The sequence below is a fragment of the Pantherophis guttatus genome, chromosome 2, assembly GCF_059756535.1.
Source record: "Pantherophis guttatus breed Tessera chromosome 2, ASM5975653v1, whole genome shotgun sequence".
Lineage (NCBI taxonomy): Eukaryota > Metazoa > Chordata > Lepidosauria > Squamata > Colubridae > Pantherophis > Pantherophis guttatus.
Window position 1 is genome coordinate 34242717 of NC_142064.1, and position 21366 is coordinate 34264082.

Here is a 21366-nt window from a genome sequence, read left to right on the forward strand (position 1 = left end):
GTGAGGCAAGAGGCTCAGAAGGGATCTTCTCTAGTTTCTTCAGCTAGGTTGGAGAAATGTACTTTCAAATTAATGTCAATATAGGTTTACAATAAAGTAAAATTAGCTTATCTGGTTGTATTTCCTGTCTGGCCTACCTGGTATGGCTGACAGCCGTCACAAAACAAGAACTGGGTATGACATAGGCATAGACATCTTACACTGGGTGAGGCCATACTTCAGGAATTTAAGGTAAAGCCCATTAGAAATTCAAGCTGGTTTAATAGTTGCTGTCTTCCTTCAGACAACAGTTCTAGCTAAGCTTAAAGATCTGAATGGAGAGAATCAATACTGTAAAGAATTTTAAATAATTTCAATATATTTGAAGGGAAACACATAAGGTTGAGTTTGGATAACTTTCACTAAAGTTGATGGTGATACATGGTACACCCACTATGAAAAGAAAGAACTGTCCTAAATGATGAAAGTATAAACAGACTAAATGTCTAAGGAGATTAACAGACTAAAAGTTCAGGAGCCAGATAGATTATGCAAATCTAATTCATTAAGTATGAAAATATACTTGTAGGAATTACTGAGGAAAATAAATGTTGAAGTTCGTGTGTGATAAATTTACAACAGAAATTGCTAACACATTCCAGGAAAGCAATTTGCTTACTACTATTCTGAAGTTCTCTAAATTACTCTAGATTTTTCTTCCAACTTGACAAATACTAAACACTACATTTTGAATAAATAATAAGTATTTAAGATAATAATTTAGAACAAAGCAGGTATTAATCAGAAATTCTCTTCATTTACTATTAATTAATGGCATCTAGAAAATATTATATTTTCTTTAGAGACTTTAACACTGTCATCTGTTTAGGACTCTTTTGACAATTTTGAAAGGAAGAGAAAACATAAGAGAAACCAGGGTGGATTAAATTAAATACTTACTTAATCTAGCATTTATCTCTAACAGCCAATATAGATATCTGAAGGAAGTCCACAAATAAGAACATCGTAGTAATAGCACCTTCCTGCTAGCAAGTGAACTAAGAAGTACAGTAGATTGCTTATGATACTAAAACGAGGACTTCCAGATGTGGACTGCAAAACATGGAATGATGACTGCTACTCCATCCCTAATTAGAAGTAATATTTAGGATCATGAGTTAGTCAATAATTTGTCTAATATTCTAAATGGTCTATCCTTACATTCAGAGGAATAAATTTATTAGTTTAAATATACATTGTAAGGTACTGGTTCTTTTTACCTGTCCTCAGCCATATATCATCCTATGCATTTTTTTTTCATTACAGTACTTGCTTAAGTATCGCTTTCTCCCAACTAAAAAAAAGTATGACACTTCTCAAATGACTTCAAGTCCCTTGATTATTCTGATTGCACTTTCTTGCACTATTCTTGCTCTACAGTATTTTCTTAGCCTCAGAATTGTACATGATATTTCAAGTGTGGTTACACCACTGATTTTCACAAAAACATTACAGCGCTAGAAATTTATTTTTGGCTTCTTTCTTAATAATGTCTGTAATGTTTCCACAGTGCAACAGCTTCATTTCACATTAAACTATCTCTTCCAGCCAGTTGGAAGTCTTTTCTTTTTCTTTTTTTCTCTTTTTCTTTCTTTTTTTCCCTTCCTTTCTTTTTATTTCCTTTCTTTCTCCTTCCTTCCTTCCTTTTCCTTTCCTTTTTTTCTTTCTCTCCTTCCTTCCTTTATCCCTCCCTCCCTCCCTCTCACACACACTGTATATTTATAAAAATAGCAGGCCAAATTATTATTCATTGTTCCTGCTACCTCTTACCCCAGGTTGGGAGAGTCCCTGGGGAAACCCAGTTCCATTCTTGTTATATGACAAGTTCAGAAGCAGGCATCCTATTTTATTCAAGCCTGCAAGTTGGTACAGATGCATACATGTATTTATTCCATAATATTTGTATATCACCTTAATAGTAGTTGGCACATCAATCTTATGACCTGCCTTCATACTTAATCCACTTTACATATATGGCCTGGAAACCATATGACTGTCACTTCTGGTTCTGCCTTAGCCATGAAAAACCACTTGGATGACTTTGGGTCTCTCTCTCTCTCTCAACCCAAGTCACCTCACACAGGATTGTTGTTGGGAAAAAACTGGAGGAAGGAATGTTGTGTGTGTTTGCGGCCTTGGAGTTACTATAAAGAAACAAAAGGCGGGATTTCAAAAACGAATAAATAAAATTTGATAACCCTCCAGCTGACCTTACAAAGTGATTAGCTTGATATCATCTTTTTAAACCACCACACCCCCCTCAATTCAGCCGCCTTTGCTTTTTAAGGAATTCAATACTTTGCAGGCACATCTGGCCACCTCCCCCAGCAATTCATAAGCCATTTAAAAAGTACCAACTCACTATTTCTTTCCATCTTTGACTTTTCCTAGACGGGAGACGGGGAGGCAGACGACGTTACCAGCGACAGCAGGAACCTGGCAACAGAGGGCAGCACCCTTCTGGGAGAAGCAAACCACTGGAGCATCCGAGCCCTACACCCCCTCCGCCCACCTGGCCACCCCTCCTCTAGAAGCCCCTTCGAGGGCAGAACATCGCTAATACAACCAGACAGCCTCCTCCTCCTCCTCCTCAGAGAAAAAAAGGCAGGGAAGGAAGAGCAGGTTCCCAAATGGAGCTTCCTTGGGAGGCCAAAGATCGAGCCGGCCGAGATCTCTGTATCCCGCAAAAGGGTGGAAGAGGGCGGGGCGGAACAGGGCGCCACCGTGGAAGGTAGAGTTTGCAAGTATGTCCGCCAGCCCTGAGAGTAACGAATAACGAACGCCCCCCCTCCCCTCCCCTCCCCTCCCCTCCGGCGCAACTCGACGTGCTCCGAGCGGCTGCTCAGCCGAGACACGGCGGTGCGTCCACTCCTACCTGCGTCTCCCTCCCTCCCCCTTTACCTTGAAAGGGTTGTTAAGGTCTGGGTCCGCGAAAGGGTTGCTGTCGAAATCCGACATAGCGACGGTCAGGCAGGCGCTGCGATGCGCGAATGGCGGCCGCCAGCGACTTTAGTCGAGCGCCCCAAAGGCAGCCCCGTCCCCGCCGATGCCAGCCGAGGTAGATCCGGCACGAATCCCCACCCACCCCCGAAACCCAATGGAGCCCGATAGGATAGCCAGGCCTCCAAGATGGCCGCCCAGGAAATGACGTAAGGGGCAGGGACGCGAGGGGGGCGGGGAGATGGAAGAAGAATAAAGCGGAGGGGAGATCAGGGAAGGGGGCGTGCTCCTCGGGGTTTTTTTTGGGGGGGGGGCGTGTTTCTTGTCCTGCGTTTTCCCTTTTCTCTCCCGCGTGTTTAATAAGATTAGGGTGAACTACCAGGGAGTTAGTTTTCTTTGGCTTTCTTCCCTACGCCCATTTAAGGAATGCAGCAAGCTTCAAGATCTCCTGTTTTTATTGATGAAATTTTGCAAGTTTTAGCATTCGGATCCCGATGCCTTTTCGATGTGAATGTGTGAAACATTATTTTTAAAGTTTAACTCTTCTTGATGCCGTATTAAGGTTCTTGCATTGATTGAATAATAAAAGCCATAGTTGGGGGGTGGGGTTGGGGGGGGTAGGAAGCGAAGGTAGTTTTATTGCAGCTGTTTTCAAACTTGGCAACTTTATGATGTGTGGACTTCAACTCCCAGAACTCCCCAGTCGGCAATTCTGGAAAAGATTGGAAAAGAATTCCAAGCTTGGAAAATACTACTTTATTGCCCGTGTCTGGCATTTGTCAATTGATGAACTTTTAACTAAGATGATTTATGATTGGTTCTGTTCTCCCCAAACCAGCAAGAACCTGGCTTTTGTTTTAAACGTATTGTTTACACAGTTTTTCACATTATATTTAAGACTTGTGTAGAAAAGTTTTTAGTCATTTTTATTAAAGGAAAAATTGAATAAAGATAAATATAAATACAAGTGAAAATAGAAAAACGAAGTAGAAATGAACAATTATAAACAAGGATCTTCTGATCTTGACAGTGGTTTTAGATACATTTATAGTTTGCTGTCTCTAAGTTTCTTTTTTTCCATTTAGCTAGTTTCTAATCTTCAAACCCCTAATTCACAAATTCACTTCTCTCTTTTTTTCAGCAAAAAGTTCATAAGGGGTTTCCAATCACTAATAAATGTAATTGAGGTTTCTATAATTAAAAAATATATATCATCTCTGCTACTATGTCATCTTCACAAACTATTCTTCCATTGTGGATATTTCAGTCTTTTTATTTTTGCGCATATAAAAGGCTGACAGCAGTAAATCATATATAAAAATAAAAAAATCTTCCATGGCTCTTTTCTAATTGACTATCCATTAATCTAGCAAGAAAAGTTCTGCTTTCAGTCAAATGTTGATCTTTAAAATTCTTTGTATCAATATATGTATTTGCACCCAGAAATGTTAACTTCTTTAAACTCTAGGCATGATAAAATTACCCTTCATGCTGTCCTCATTTCCAACAAAAGCTCAAAGTACCATATACATTCTAGACAATTTTGGGGTAATTATCTGTTTTTAAGCATCCTAGACACATTAAGCTCTGATTTTGAAAACATTTTTGCTAGAACAAATAACAGAGATTTTTTGAAAAAGCAGTATGTAAACTATTCACATTTTTAATGTAGTCAATTCCCCATTCCTAGCCATCTTCATTTCCCCTTTCCTGATAAGATCACTTATATTTAGGCTTCGAGGCGCCTCAGATTATCAAATTGCTGTCTTTTTGACTGAAGTCATGATCTGAGATGTGAAGAGTCTAAAGCAAGGCTGCGTATACTGTAGAAGGGAAAGGACCAGATTAATACCCTGAAAAATAATTGTGGATTACAAAGGAATAGCTGGCCAAAACTAGCAGCCCAGTAGACAATGATGGAACTTCCACCGACTGTGAGGCTTGGTGGCACTTGGCAGTGCATCTTCAGAGTGGAAGTGACTGCAAAAACCTAGGCACAGATCTTTCTTGGTGGTGGTGAAGTGTGGTGGCAGTGGATTGGTTATTTTTAAATAAACACCAGTGGGTCATATTGCTGGGTGGGTTGCAGGTCATTCAGGCTGGTCTAAACAATAACTATTGTATTTGTTACCTGAGTTTTCGATGGAGGGAATGGGAATGCCAAAGTCATGTTTTAGTATTAATACTGTGTTCCTAGATATCTCATTACATGATATTTAATATGTTATATTTCATGGGACTGATAGATCTAGTCCTACCCCAACTTTGTGTTCCATTTCCAGCTTTTTCACCTCCACTCCTTACTCTAATTTCCAAATTCCTTTGCCTCCCTGTGTCTGACATGGTATTGGTGCACACTTTGCAGCTGTAGCACAGACCTTGATGTAGAAACTGTGTTTTAAAAATGCTACCATACAGAGAAGCTCTGTTTGATCCCTATCACAAATAAACCCATTCTGAACTTTCCATTATTAGAAACTAAAACAAGTAACTAATGAAATCATGCGATTGATATACTGTATGTAATAGATATATATTGCATAAAAACGGCATATTTATAATTACCGGTAGGATCCTGGAGAAAATAGCCAGCTGATACAGAAAAACTGCACCTTGACCAAGATGTACAGTTCTTAATTCTGGAGTTGTAGTTCCAATAATCTAATGCGATTATCCTGTCCAACCTGCATCGACAGAGGAAACATGCTGTAGACCTCATCGGTCAAGGAATTTGGGCGGGTGGGATCCAGAAGAGCCTTTTCTGCCATGGCACCTGCCCTTTGGAACATGCTGCCACCTCTTCCCCAAGATAAGATCCACACCCTCCCTTCTAGCCTTTCGAAAGGACTTTAAGACCTGGCTGTGCCAGCTGCCCTGGGGAATGACATCTTGGAGGTAGTTAATCAATCAGACCCAGTGGTGAAATCCAATATTTTTTACTACTGGTTCTGTGGATGTGGCTTGGTGGGTGTGGCAGGGGAAGGATACTGCAAAATCTCCATTTGCATCCCACTTCAGGGGAAGGATACTGCAAAATCGCCATTCCCTCCCTACTCCTGGGGGAAGGATATTGCAAAATCTCCATTCCCACCCCAGTCTGGGGTCAGCCAGAGGTGGCATTTGCCAGTTCTCCGAACTATTCAAAATTTCCACTACCGGTTCTCCAGAACCTGTCAGAACCTGCTGGATTTCACCCCTGGTCAGACCACATCTCCACCCCTCGCGCACCTTACTCTCTTCCTTTCCCTCCCGTCTTGGTTAATTGAACTTTAACTGAATTTTAAATATATGGTTCTTACTTAATTTAGTGTTTTATGTGGTATTTTAATTATATAAGTTTATAACTAGAGGAGTGTAATACAAGAAAATATTATTTCTATCTCTTATTTATATAATATATATAATTGTTTATTGCTTACATCTGTTTTAGAGGGTCATGCCAGTAACTACTATTTTGTTTTAAGATCTTCATCATTTGAGGGTCTGCTACAACCAAAGTCTCATGAACTGGCAATCTGCCTGATTTACAGACCATCCTGAGCCCCCTTCCAGCCATAGCTTCTATTTTCATGCAAGCATGATAGGAGTTTCCATTAGCAATCACTTTAATATGGATCAAACGATTTGTATTATTGCATGCATTTTTCTCCTTGTCTAAAAATTAAAGAAGTATCTGTAAGTATATGTGTGTGTGTGTAAATATTGTAGAAGGTACCTTGTAGAACCAATTAAAAATACATTTATTGCAGTAGATTAATAAAATATGCATACCTAACAGTATTAACAAACTCCTGAATTTAGTGTGGCAATTACAAAGCAGTTTGCAGTTAATATCTTCGGCAAAGTTCTCCCAATTGCTTCCCTGCAATTGATACTAGTCTTATCCTCTGGAGTAACAGAGAACAAATCTAGTCATCTTTGGCATGACAGCCTTTCAGATATCTGAAGATCATTATCATAATTCTCCTTCTCCCCAGACTAAACAAATTCACGTCTTCCGTTTCAATTGTTTCTCCTAGGACTTGATTTCCAGATTCCTCATCACTTTTGCTGTTCTCTAAATACACATGTATTTGTCAATGTCCTTAAAATGTGGTGGGCAGAATGAAAGAGGGTATCACATTTAGAAGAAAATGGAGCAGAACTATTTAATTGCTATGATGTACACAATAGTACATAGTTTCACTGACTATAGCCTAATACTGCAGCTGCATCAAATTTCTGGCTGAGCTTGAGCTTGAAATATACTAAAACACTCAGAACCTTTCAGATATGTGCACCAGGAGTAGATTCTAAATTTTTTTAATACTGGTTCTGTGGGCGTGGCTTATTTTGTGGGTGTGGTTTGATGGTCATGTGACAATTGTTTACGATTTAGCAGAGGTACTGGTCTACCAGGCTTTTAACTGCTTGCAGAGCTGTACCGATCTTCCCATTTATTTTTGCAGGCACTGATCTACTCATGTATTTTTGCAGGCACTGGTCTACTCATTTGTTTTCTTTTAACACTGATCAGCTATAGGGCGGCCCTTTGAAGCCCAGTGGCAAGAGATTAAACAGTTTTTTTCCCTCTAGCCATCAGCTGGGACTCAGGAGCCAGCAATAGATTGGGGATGGGGCCAAATAAAAGGTAAGAATAACGCGGGGAGGGGGTGGGGAGGGCAGGCAGAACCAGTTTGGTGACATCATATCGTCACCGCTACCGGCTCAGCAGAACCGGGCTGAACCGGGAGGAACCCACCACTGACGTGCACCTATTTCATCTCGAATGCTTTTTTCTCTATTGAATTCTATGGTGTATTTAATTATAAGCTGTTAAACTATATGAGATAACTGCATCTTCAGTGAATAATGGTGGTTATAGAATAAGTCTCCCAAATCTAGTAGGCACCTGATAAGATGGAATTGCCATTTTTCAGAATTTTAAGTCATGCTAAGTAGGAATGGGAAAGTTTAGAGTATGCCAAGTTGGGATATGATGTCAAAAGTATATGGTTTATTTTTTCTAAAACACGAGTTATGAACTCCCAGCTGTTAGTGACAAACGGGCAGTGATATCTACTAAAATATACTTTCTACTTTTATAAACTACTTTGCAATATTGATACTTTATGCATTTTTGTTGTTGTCAAGAGTCTGACTTGCAAATAGCACGAAACAGCTCATTTTTTTTCTTTTTTATTACCTAAATACAAAAAACTTTACACCAAATTATAAGAGGAAAAAAGCTGTTAAAAAGCTGCAAAACATGCATAATGTATATTAACAGATGAACATATATTAATAAATTAAAAATATGATTGGTTACAATAATCCCTGGTTAATCTATTTTATTTATTTATTATTTATTTATTAAATGTATTTATATGCCGCCATTCTCCCAAAGGACTCAGGGCGGCGAACACAAATTAAGAAACAAGTACAATAAAATCATAATTTAATCCAAATAATTAATTAGTAGTAAATAATAAAGTCCGGAATCAGTCTCAGCCTATTTGTTTGAAAAGCCAAGTCTTCAAGTCCCGACGGAAGGAGCGGAGATCAGGGGCCGTCCGGAGCTCAGTAGGCAATTCATTCCAGAGGGTGGGAGCACCCACAGAGAACGCCCTACCCCTGGGCACAGCAAGGTGACATTGGCTCACCGTCGGAACCCTGAGGAGAGCGGTCCTATGTGAGCGAACAGGACGGTGAGAGGCAGGCAGGAGAAGGTCATGCAAATATCCCGGACCTAAGTCATGAAGGGCCTAATAGGTGAGGACTAGCACCTTGAAACGGACCCGGAGAACCACTGGTAACCAGTGCAGCTTATGCAGGAGGGGTGTTATATGGGAGTAACGAGGGGCTCCCATAATAACCCGTGCAGCTGCATTCTGGATCAGCTGGAGTCTCCGGGTGCATCTCCGGGGCAGGCCCATGTAGAGGGAACTGCAGTAATCCAAGTGGGAAGAAACCAGGGCATGAGTGACTGTGCGAAGGTAGGTCATCTCAGTCCAGGAAAGGGCGCAACTGGCACACCAGGCGAACCTGTGCGAAGGCCCCCCTGAATTGAATTTTTATCAATTCTGCAAACCATCAAATAGTTAAAGCCACATGTATGTTTTTCTGATGGTGAACAATATTTTCATCAATATTTTCTTTGTTCAGAGGTCGGCACCCATTTGATAAAGATGGAATATGAACATCTGAAAACATTAAACTCAAAGTTGAGTTAATATATGTAATAGCTTCTTACCAAAATAAAACAATATATTTAGATTAATATATTTAAACTGCATCTCAACATAAATGCAATGAGGTCATTTCTAAAATATTTCTTGTTAAAAGATATAAACTAAAAATCAATTTAAAATTTTGAATATTTTAACCCCTTTTTAGTTAAATAAAATTTACAAGCAAATATGTACAGTACATATACACACAAAGGATTTTGAGGAAAAGTTTTTAAAAAGCAGAATAAAATCTTTTTAAAAAGAGGATTTTAGTAGTCCTTCTTTCTCTCTTTCTCCCCCAACACCTATTTTTCCCAGCCACTAATTGCTACTTGGATATTTACATTTTTTTTACTTTAGATATTATCACTCATTTTGTCTAGATCATTTCCATTTTCATTATTATTAAAACAATTTCTCTTTTTCCTCAAAAAATATATTCTAAATATCTTGGCTATCCCTGCCATGTGAGGAGTTTTGTATATAAGGGAATCAAAACAGTCCATTTTCAAAAGTAAGATAAATCCAGAATTCATTCATTGTGGAAAATAAAAATAAAATACCCTGATAGAAAAGACAATGGTGCGGTTTTTCAATATATTATATACCAAATCAACATTAAAAACTGTGGAATTTTTTAATACTAAATAAGAACATTGGCCCATCAATCCCAGAATTATTGTGGTTAATTTAACCATGTTTTACTTGATCCAATTTTCTGGGTTTGCACAATAAATTGAACTAAACACTTTCACATTGGCTGAATATGCATGATACCTAACACTAAAATATAATTGGCTGGTTGGTTTGTGATTTTGTACCTTCTGTGAATACAGCAACTGACTGGCAATGCTTGTCCTATGTTTCAGGCAGGGCTTAACCTGAGACCTCTTGTAACAAAAAGCATATGCTTCCCCTATCCCTCATGTAATCAGTTTTCCACAATGTTCTCCAAATATCTTACATATTTTTCCACCTAGATTGAACTCATAACCATCAACTACGAAACATGCAGCTATATCAGGTCTATAAACTAATGGTACATTTCACTGAACTGAACCACAAATCTCATCATTCTCAGCAGCTGTCATTAAGTCGTTTGCACTGAAGAGGCTGGGTGTGTTCTATCAATCTGGGACTGTATTTTAGCAGGGCTTGATTTTGCCTTGAACAAGTGGTGATTTTGCTATTTGTGCTGCACTAATTGCCTCCTAGGTTACAATTTCCAGTGCTGCTGTAAAGATAAGCATTAGATTACACATCAGTTCACAAAGAATTATCTGGGAAACGTTAATAGGGCAGAGTGTGGTAGAAGTGATTAAACAGAGTAAATATTAGATATTTTTTTGTGAAAACAACCACCTCTAGTGCTCAAAGTAGGAACTGCAGAGAAAACTGTAATGGCATAATAGCTAGTTCACCATAAAGGAGAAATTGAATATGGTTTTTGCTGTCTAGGAAGAAGACAGTTTTCAATGGATTAATTTCTAATAGATATCATGCAGGTTTCAGATTAGATCTAAGGCTACTAGTGTTAGCTGAAGCAGCAAATAAAGAGTTCTACAAATGTCACTGAATTTGTGAATAAATAGCTAAACAAAGCTATACTAACAAATCAAAGATATAAAGTGTGACATTTAGGAAATATACACCAATCCCATGCTCAATTAAAAAGGCCCCAAATCAAGATCTTTGTCAGATGGTTGTGTAGCCCCTGCTTGTCACATCCACCTCCCTCTGTAATTGATTCCACTATCCAATTGCTCTTATTGTTGAAAAGCTACTTACTTGGATAGTCAGAATCAAATACAGCTTTCCTATAATTTAGGATAATTATTTTTTGTATTGTTCTCTGCAGACCTGAAGAGCCACTTTGGCGTAGTAGTTAAGCATAAGTTTAAAAAATGGGAAGCCATGAGTTATAACCAGTGGTGGGATTCAAATAATTTAACAACCGGTTCGGCTGGGTGGGTCATGTGACTGAGTGGGCATGGCCAACTCTACATCACTCATGTGGGTGGTGCCTACATGGGACAGGCAGGGTTGGGGAGGGAATCCAGGGGTCTCTGGTGGGTCGGATGGGATGGTGGGCTCGGGAGGGTAATCGTTCCTTTGCTTGCGGCCCCCGGGGGACTGGCCAGGAGTGCCCGGCAGGCTCGGGCTAGGCTGGTTGGCTCACATGGCAGTGGCAGGGATCACTATTCGGGGGGTTGCCACTGGGCCTGGATGCAGCAGGATGCCCTTGCCCAGATGGCTCCAAAATTAAATGTGGAAAGCGGCATACTGCAGGGGGGGGAGACCCGCTCCGGACCTGCCCATTTGGCTGAAGAGCCACCTCAGGGGCAACATGGCAAGACTTGGCCTCCTTTCGGGCCCAGCTCTCAGCTGCCACCCACTCACCCTCCCCTCGACCTCGGGTCCCGCATCCAACCCGTGACGGGAGACTTACCACTTCTGGGCAGCAGGTGAGCAACCCTCAGGGGAGAGCGCTGCACTGGATCGCTGTGTGCCCAGACTAAGCGTTTTGCCTTGGGCTTCCTGGCCACAGGCCGCACGGAACCCAAGAGCTGGGCTGGCCCCGAAAGGCAGCCAAGTCTTGTCATGTTCCCCCCCCATGGCCCTTTGGCCAAATATGGCAGGCTGCAGGCCAGATAAATTGCTTTGGTCTGGGAGGGTATAGTTTGGGGCCAGGGGTTCTAGGCGAGCGTGGGCAGTGAGCGTAGATTTCCCGGGAGGAATGTATGCAACGGCCCCAGGGTGACTCACACCATGTAAAACAGCAACTTAGTTACCTAAAACTAGGGAGTGGGGAAGACTTGAGAGCGAGGAAGCCGGAGAGCAGCTGGGCTGCGGGTGGCATGTGGTCTAGAGCCTAGGCAAGCTGTGACGACTGGTGAGCAAGGCATGTGAGTGGCCAAAGCAGACGAGGCAAGAAAAGAAGTGGCTGTAAGAGGTGGGGTGGGTGGGGCCAGCCAGTGGTGGGATTTGCAGGTTCACCGAACTGCTCAGAATCTTAACAACCGGTTCGCCTGAAATGGTCCAAACTGGCTGAAACCTACCTCTGGTTATAACCTGTAAGAATAATTTAGAAACTTTTTCTTTTCTTCTAGAATATGTTATATAATTTTGTGCTACTACTTCATTCAAATAATTAATAAATATCTTGAACAGTACAAGCCCTAGAAACAATAATTGTTTAATTATAAAATACTGTAATATTTTATTAGATATTTAATGAACAATTTTTGAAGCCACTTTTTGAGTGTAATTTTCTAATCAGCTGTCAATTCACCTAATAATATGCCAGCAAGACCAGCTTCTTAGTCAGAATATTATGGTTACTATGTCCAATGATTTTCTAAAACAATAATATGTACTATGTTTTTAATATTTCCAGAATCTAATAAGGAAATTATCAAATTTAAAATTATAACAATTCATTGAATAAGTAAAATATTTGAAAAATTATAAAATGGAAACAATTTGGGAATAATAGGCTTCATAATCATTTTATGCCTCTTTGAAACATCTACAATTTTCCTTTGGACAACATCTGCAATATCTTCCTTTTTATTGAAAGAGGAATAGATGCCTATAAAGAAACTACTTTTATTCCTTCTTTCACTTATTTGAACTCAGATGTTTTTTTTTAGTTGCCAGTGTAACATCTTTTTCATTAGTTCTTTTTCTAAAAAGCTTTATTTTTAGTTGGGGTATTCTTTTCATAAGCATTATCATCGCATAGATTAAGAAAGATATTTTAAAATTACAGTTCATAAAGAGAATTGTCTAGCTAATCAGCAGAACCAATTAGGCCAGCGGTTCTCAACCTGGGGGTCGCGACCCCTTTGGGGGTCGAACGGCCATTTCACAGGGGTCGCCAAAGCCCTCTCTCGCCCCCCCACGCCTTCACTCACCCTCACTCTCTGCTCTGTTGGATTGCCGGCCGTTAGTTTACACCGCCCACTCCCAATCTATTGCTGCCTCCTGAGTCCCAGATGATGGCTAGAGGAAAAAAAACTCTTTAAATTCTTGCCACGGGGCTTCAAAGGGCCGCCCTATAGCCAGTGGTGGAATTCTGCCGGTTCCGCCCCGCCCCTCCGCACCACTATTTATTGCCAATAAATAGTGGTGGGCGACGGGCGGGCGAGCCAGCAATTTAACAAATAGTTCGGTGTTTTTTTGTAATTTTATTGGCCCGCGGAGCTTCAGCATAGGCTAATTAGCCCTTGATTAGATCGGCTCCCGACTCTCAGCTGATTTGCTCTCAGCTGTTTTGCTCAGGGCTTTGCTGCTTGCTGGAGCAGATTTTTTTTCCCCTAGCTATGCTGAAAAACGAAACTGAAAGTAAAGCAGGCTGTTGGCTTTGCTGTTGCTGCAACGTGGCAAAATGAGGCAGAGAGAGATTTCTTTTTCTTTTTCCTCACCAAAAAAGGTAGGTGCAAAACTGCAAACAATGGGAAATTTAGGGCAAAAGAGGTGAGTTCAAGATTTTAAAACACAAAAGAAAAAAAGCTCTATTTAACTAGGGAATTGTAATAATTGAGATACTATTAATTGTATATTGTGTTGAAAGCAGAAATGGTTAAGTTGTGGTTTGGAGGAATATATGGGGGAAATTATTTGGTTTATTATTATTGGTAAATATAATTAATTGATTTGTAAGAAATTGGATTGCATGGAAATAATTGGAATATTCATGTTCATATTGATTAATATACAAAAAAGGTAGTTATATAACTAATTTATTTATATTAAAATGTTGAATTTATATTAAACAACTGTAATATTACATAATTAACCAATGTGAGGATGGATATAAAAATAGATGACAATGAGAAGGGGTATAATATAGAATAGAAGGGAAAAATTGAATTTGATTAAGATTAGAGATGAGGATGAAGGGTAATATTGGTTTTTTACAAAAATAGATGAGGAATAAATATGGCAAAAAGGAAATATAGAAATTGTAAATTTAATTGAAATGACTAAACACTGTTTAAATTTGTGAACCGGCCAAAAACTCTGTTCAAAGAAAATACATTGTATGTTTGTATGTGTGTTTCTAATTATTGTTATTTATTCATATTTGTTCTCTTTTATTCTTTAAAGTTTAACAATTCATTCTTTATCTTAATATCTTTATATTTGTTTGGGGTTGGCTTTCTTCCCTTTCATCTTTTTTATTGTACAGCAATCTTTCTCCTCAAACCTACCACCTCTCTCTTTTCTTTCCTTCTTACTTTCTCTTCCTCCCCCTCTTCTTCTCCTCCCTACTTCCTCTTCCTTTCTCCTTCTCCTCCTCTCTTCCTCCCTCTCTTACCCTCACTCCTACTCTAATTTCCCTTCCCTTCCTTCATCCCTCTCTATTGCTGTATCCTTTTATGCATATGGACTACTCAGAGGGCTGAAAAAGTTATTTCTGACTGGTCCTCACACTTTTGACCAGATCTCGAATTTACGACTATCCTCATATTTTACGTCTTTTGCCCTATCATCACCATGGTGAAAAGAAGCAGTTGTGAAATGAGTGACATGGTTGTTAAGAATGCTGCACAGGCATAAATGTGAGGATGGTCATAAGTGTGAGGACCAGTCAAAAGTGCGAGGACCTGTCAGAAATGACTTTTTTCAGCCCTCTGAGTAGTCCCTATACACATAGCCATGGCCACCCGGTCACATGACCAGCTAGCGGCACCCGCCCAGTCACATGACCTCCAAGCCATGCCCACAAAATAAGCCACGCCCACAGAACTGGTAGTAAAAAAGTTTAGAAGCCACCCCTGGTTGGGGGTCACCACCACATGAGGAACTGTATTAAAGGGTCGCGGCATTAGGAAGGTTGAGAACCACTGAATTAGGCCAAGTCTCAAAGTTTCAAGCACACAATGTATGGAACAGCCAATATCTCTTTCTACACAACAAGACATTAGAGTTAGAAAGTAAAACTTCCCTAGATTTACTTGGCTTTTCTTTTTCTGGAATCAGAATTACTAGTGACTGTGCAAGTATTTCCTTATATCAGCAACAGGAAAGTTGTCTTCAGCTCCAAAAGATATATCTGTGCACTTTTATGCTTCTTGCTCAGAGAAACATTCTTATTGAGCAAAAATGTCTTATTTTGCACCATTGTTGTTATTACTGTGGCACTGGTGTTGACACACTGATATTACTGGGGTGGTTGATATCAAAATTTCTAGATTGATTGATTGACTTTAGGGATTGGAGTGGTAATAGAAAACTCTCAGCTGCTATACACTTTTTAATTGCTGTAAAAATATCTTACCACTGATAATATTGATTATGTACATTCAAGTTGGTGTTGACTCTTGGGGAGCACATTGATAGATTTTCTCAGGGATGATCTAGTTATCCTCTTCTCTTTCTCTTAAGCTTTCCCAGGAATATTGAGACCCAGCTCCTTCTTTGTATCCAAAATATGTCCAATTTGGTCATGGTGAATCAAATGAGAACTATGGAATGATTTGTTCTATGATCATTTGTTTTCAAATAGTCTCAAGAATCTTCTCCAATACCGAAGTTCAAAAGCATAAACATTCCTTCTATCCTCCTTTTTCAAAATCCAGCTTTTGCTTCCATTCAACAATACAGGAAAAGCACAGAAGTATCTTTTGTGATTTTTTTATCTTTGTAGGTATAAACATTCCCATGATCTGAATATATTTTCCAAGGCCTTCATGGCTACTCTGCCACCTGGTAGTCTGTAATGTATTAATTGACTTCTGGTTTTTAAAAATTTACCTACTATTTCATATCTTCATTGCCAATTCTAAGTCAATGAACATTTTGCCACCAATTTCAGCAGCACAAGCCTTAGACACAGAGACTGCAGAGTAATGAAAATGCAGAATCAAAAGAATTGCTCCTTTGGCTCTTGGGAGCCTTACCCTCTCTTCAAAGACAACAGCCATTGTTCCTCAGATTATATTGTTAGCATGTAGCACCTTTCACAGACATCAGGACTACACTGAAGCCTATCCCTAGAAGCGATTCCAAAGTTTATACATGTATACTGTAGTATTCTATTGCACTTAGACTTCTAATTGTAATGCACTTGTTTTTTATTACTTCTTACCTACTCACTAGTAAAAATGTGTATAAACTAGGACCATCAAAATCTTTCCTGCCACAAGCATCTGACCTAGTAATTGGGAAAGCACTCCTTTCTTTTTCCTTAAAAAAACTGACCCAGGTTACATCAGAATATGAGAAACCAGCAGGCCTGAAGCAGAAGAAGCGGAAAGCTTGGATGCTTGCTTTAGAAATTTTAGGTATTACCAAGCCATGCTCTACACCAGTGATGCTAACCTTTTTTCCCTCAGGTGCCGAAAGTGTGCGCATGCCCACACCCATAATGCAATGCCCCCTTCCCCCCACACGTGCACCCATGTCCCCCCACACACATGCACCCACGACCCTCCCACGCCCAGTTTTGGGCCTAGCAGGCCTTCCTGAAGCCTCTGGAGGCCCGAAACGGCCCATTTCCGGCCTTCCGGTAGGCCTGTTTTTCACCCACCTCGGGCTCCAGAGGCTTTCCTATTCACCTTCTATATCAGTTTCGGAACTTAAAAAATTGAAACTACTGACCACATCTATTATCACTTTATTTATCTGAAATCCTTCCAGTTTTCCGGTAGATAGGATCTTTGTTTTCTCTAGGTTCAATGAAAGACCAGGCTTTTTGCTTTCCTGTTTTATTTTTAGAACGATTGGAAAGATGTAGATCCTACAGACCCAATGAGTCTTCCTTGGAGCCCTTTGAATTCCTTCCCCAATACTACCAAACTAATTTTTAATGCAATTGCAAGAAAAAGTTATTAAACATATAAGGAATATATATAATAGGCAATTTTACATACACACAATATAGAAAACAATTACAGTTCATGGGGAGTAACATATATAATTGCACTGGCTTTACTCATTTGATTCCCTTCCAGCATGCCTTTCAAAGGCCAAATGTGGTTAGTTACAGTAATAATGAAAGAGGTACTTTATAGTATTTCCTTATTTGATGTGAGAGCTAATTCTCACACACTCACAACTAAACCACCTGATATCAGATCTGTCCACCACCAAAACAAAAGATAGAACCAGGCTTTGCCACCCAAAACAGACAATCATCCAGCTGTTACACGTGCTACCAGAAGAAAGAGGCACAAGAATTTGAACCTTGATTTAATTAAAAATGTGGGTTTCATCTGACACACAGAGGTCATTACTGTTCTTTCATAATAGCTTCGTACCTTTTCCACAATAAGCCTACTTACCTAACATTTTGTGTCCTTGGAAATTTAATCCAAAAATTACTGCCTTCACAAATAATGGAGGCCTGTGGACTTTTTACAACTTCTGTATGGAAAGAAAACTTTACTTCATATTTCTAAATATTAATCATGGCAACTAATTCTCTATAGTCGCTCTTTATCACTGAACAAGTTACAAATGTCTTGCTTCATTATAAATATAAAAATCAAGTATTGTATATCATCATTAGACACAGGTGGCTGCCTGGATTAACCATTTAAATCAAGTGATGGAATAAATGATAAAACAGATGGGCCAAATCCAGCAACCACCAGCCTCTGCACAAGTATTAAGGAACAACTCAGTTAAGAAGCTTAAGACCTTCATCAATCAATATGAATTGTATATCTCCTCATTTTTCACAGATTAGTCCGACATAGAATTTATATTTGGACATTTGGCCAGGGAAGTTACAAAATAAACATTTCCTCTTTGTCTTGAACAACTCTGTTCTTGACACGCTAATTTCATAGACAGACTCTGAGTTGCTTTCAGTGATTCAGCTAGACCAGGGGTGAAATCTAAAATTTGTTACTAACGGTTCTATGGGCGTGGCTTGCTGGGGGGTGGTAATGTGACTGGGTAGGCGTGGCCAACTTTTTTTTTTTTACTTTTAAAAGCATTTTTTCTACAACCTTAAGAGGTTGCAGAAAAAAAATGCTTTTAGAAGCTTCTAACGATCAGGCAAGTCAGCTGGGATCGCCAGAGGCTTTTAAAGGCTTTTTCCCCCCCTACAACCTCTTTGGCTGAAGAGCTTGCAGAAAAAAAATGCTTTTAGAAGCCTTTGACAATCAGGCAAGTCAGCTGGGATCGCCAGAGGCTTTTAAAGGCATTTTTTTTCCTACAACCTCTTAGGCTGAAGAGGTTGCAGAAAAAAATGCTTTTAGAAGCCTCTGACAGTCCCAGCTGAGCTGCGCAATCATCAGAGGCTTTTTTTTTTACTTTTAAAAGCATTTTTTTGGCCGAAGAGGTTGTAGAAAAATGCTTTTAAAAGTAAAAAAAACAGCCTCTGATGATTGCATGGCTCAGCTGGGCATGGGGCACAGGGATTTTTGCTACCGGTTCTCCGAACCACCCGCCACCATCACTACCGGATTTGGTGATCCGGTCCGAACCAGGAGCATTTCACCCCTGAGCTAGACAGGTTAAAACCAACCATGAGGTTTGACAATTGCGACAAAGTAAGTGCAGAGAATAGTACAGATGACCAAATATTGTTTTTATTCTCATTTGTGGTTTTTTTTTGAGAAATAGATTGCATCTGACTTGCCCTTCTTGATCCTATGACTGAATTTATAAACTAGATTCTTGCTAAAAGCCAATATTCCATGCCATCAAAAGAACTGGTTTGCATAGAGGATTTTTTCAGTAATAAATTACAGAAATGATTTCTTTCACCATTCGACACCCACTATTACCTTACCAACTTTCTTTGTCAAGATGGTTCTCTCAGAGTGGTACATGATTTCAGTTTACTTATTTTTGTCATTGCAATTTTCCTCTCATTCCCAAACATTTGAAATACCGGTAGCTGCAAAAAAAAAAAAAAATGTTTTTAGCAAGTTGGATGTCAGAAATGTGCACAATCTAATTTTCATGGAGGTGCTAAAGAAGCCATTATGAAAGAATCACAATGACTGCTCTAATAACAAATGCAAGATAAATTTATAGTGAAATTATAGTTTCTACCTTTCTCTTGTTTTAGGAACAGACTGATCTAGTATCAGGCTGATTGCTTATGACTACCTGAGAACTGGCCCTGAAATCTCTACCCTAGGCAAGTGCCTCATGGAAGAGTGCTCATTTGCACCGTCCCTGAAAAACCTGCTGATGCCTGCAATAATCTGTGAAAGCAGTCCTGGTGCAGTCCTTGGTTAAGTTTTTGTTCTAATCATATATAGCGAGTCATAGCACAGAAAAATGTAAAAAAAAATAACAACTGCCTACAAATTTATGTGAATGTTTGAGAGCATCAAGCTCTTGCAGTTGAATGTTACAGAGTTACTGCATTGAGGCAAACTGCAGGCAGTGTCTGTGACAAAAGAGCCTGATTAATTTTCTGCTAGAAATTACCATCTGTGTATCTAGTGTTGTTTCCAAAATAGATCTTTCAAATTCCTCATCCTTGATCTGCCAAGAAAATAATTTATTGGCCTTTTCACCTCGTTCATATACAAGCGCACTTGAGTGTAGCAAATGCTTACAGATCTGATTCTCAGACAATTTGTTACATTCCACCCAGAAACCATTTATAAATTATCAGATATTAGAGAAGATTTTACACTAGGGCAAATAAGTTAAGTGTTTCACTCTTAGCAAAATGTTATCAATTCCTGGGCTGTCTCTTTTCCATTCCCATTTTCTCTTCATTACCAGCCAGCAGTACATTTCTCCAGTTTATTGCAGAGAGCCATAGCGGCTGGCTCTAAATTCACAATGGAGCAACTGTAAGCAAGTGGTTGTATGTTTCAGATAGTTGATGAGATTAATTTTACCACACAGGCACATCTGGTGAACAGCCAACTTCCCTTGAGGATAACATTATTCCACAGATGGTTGATGAGTGACATCACCTAGCAGTCATAATGTTTATACTCCATTAATTATAATATTTGTTATTATTGCTTGCAGTTGTTATCGCCTCCCAAATGCACTGAATATTTTTTTTAGACCTCATTGCTTTAGACCTCATTTAGTTCATCAAATTTGCTTGTGAATAAAGTGATATTCTTCACAGATTAGACCACAAACTCATCTGAACTTGCATCTTTCTTTTCAAATCATGCCCAGGACATTGCTTCTGAGAAGTCCATGGAGAATATGACAGTTGATTGAACAGTTATAAATTGTAAATTGACTCCTTCATTGCTTATGATGCTGCATATTTTTACCCATTCTGTTGCCATCAGTAGAACAGCTCTTTCAGGGGAACATTCTTAGGCCCTACATTTCAAAGTGACAGTTTGCAAGAATGCTTATTAAATCTTATGACTTACTTATTGGATATTTATTGAGTACAAAAGTGATCTGTGATAATCCCATTCTCTACCAACGTATTTGGAAGTATGGTTGACTTTGATAAGATTTACTTCCAAATATGAGTGGAAGAGTATGACTAAAGATTTAGGAAAATATTTTTTTGTTTGTCCTCAATTGGGGGGAGGGGTTTAAGAGAAAATTTAACATCCAATGGATTTGCCTCTATAGTTTGGACTTATACATCTCCTTCCATTATTTTTAAAAGTATATTTTATTAAGCATTTCTGAGCAATTATAATCATGCAGTAAACTGCTGTAAGAAATAAAGATAAAAAGGAAGTGATATATGTAAGAATCAACATTAAGTAAAATTTAGTATCATGAAGGAGCACATCCTCCAGAGTGTTAGGAGACTGAGCAGAAAAGCGAATGTTTAAGTTCCTGTTAATGTTGCTATCAGAGAAAATCAATATTCAATATAAACATCTTTCAGTATTATATCACAGATTACATGAAACAACACTGTACTTTGTCATTTGAATTAATAAGTTGTTATAGAGGGAACATGACTGGAGATTTTTTTTTCTTGGTAAAGGAGACTTATAAAGGCTACATTTAGCTTCTCACTATTCAAGTGGGATGGCAGAGTTCAAAATAATATTTTAATAAGTACAGTTTACATGACTTTGTTCTGATGGCAGCATGTATTTTTTAACTGTGATTCAGATGAAGCTATCCCTTCCTTCTAATTGTAACAATAAGATGATGCCTTTTATTTTTGGCTATGTAATTTGGTCATAGAGAGCCAGTTTGATGTGTGGGCAAGAAAGCTGGAGACACTGAGTTCTAGTTTTAAGCATGAAGTCAGCTG

At 39.1% G+C, this 21366-nt stretch overlaps 1 protein-coding gene across 3 annotated transcripts in view; it reads right to left on the reverse strand.

Moving 5' to 3' along the window:
- SCAMP1 (secretory carrier membrane protein 1) overlaps positions 1 to 19077 on the reverse strand; it is a 51125-nt gene extending 32048 nt beyond the window's left edge. The window contains exons 1-2 of one of the 3 annotated variants that reach the window (XM_087885761.1): positions 18940 to 19077; positions 17480 to 17561 (exon numbers count right to left, since the gene is read on the reverse strand). Coding sequence is in view for 1 of the 3 variants with exons in the window: in XM_034441067.3 (XP_034296958.1) it covers positions 2941 to 2997 (57 nt within the window). In the remaining 2 variants the exon portion in view is untranslated. Of the gene's footprint in view, positions 1 to 2401; positions 2809 to 2940; positions 3198 to 17479; positions 17562 to 18939 lie in introns of those variants that run through there. The other 2 variants (XM_034441067.3, XM_034441068.3) reach the window with 2 other exon arrangements.
- Between the last annotated feature and the right edge of the window lie 2289 nt (positions 19078 to 21366).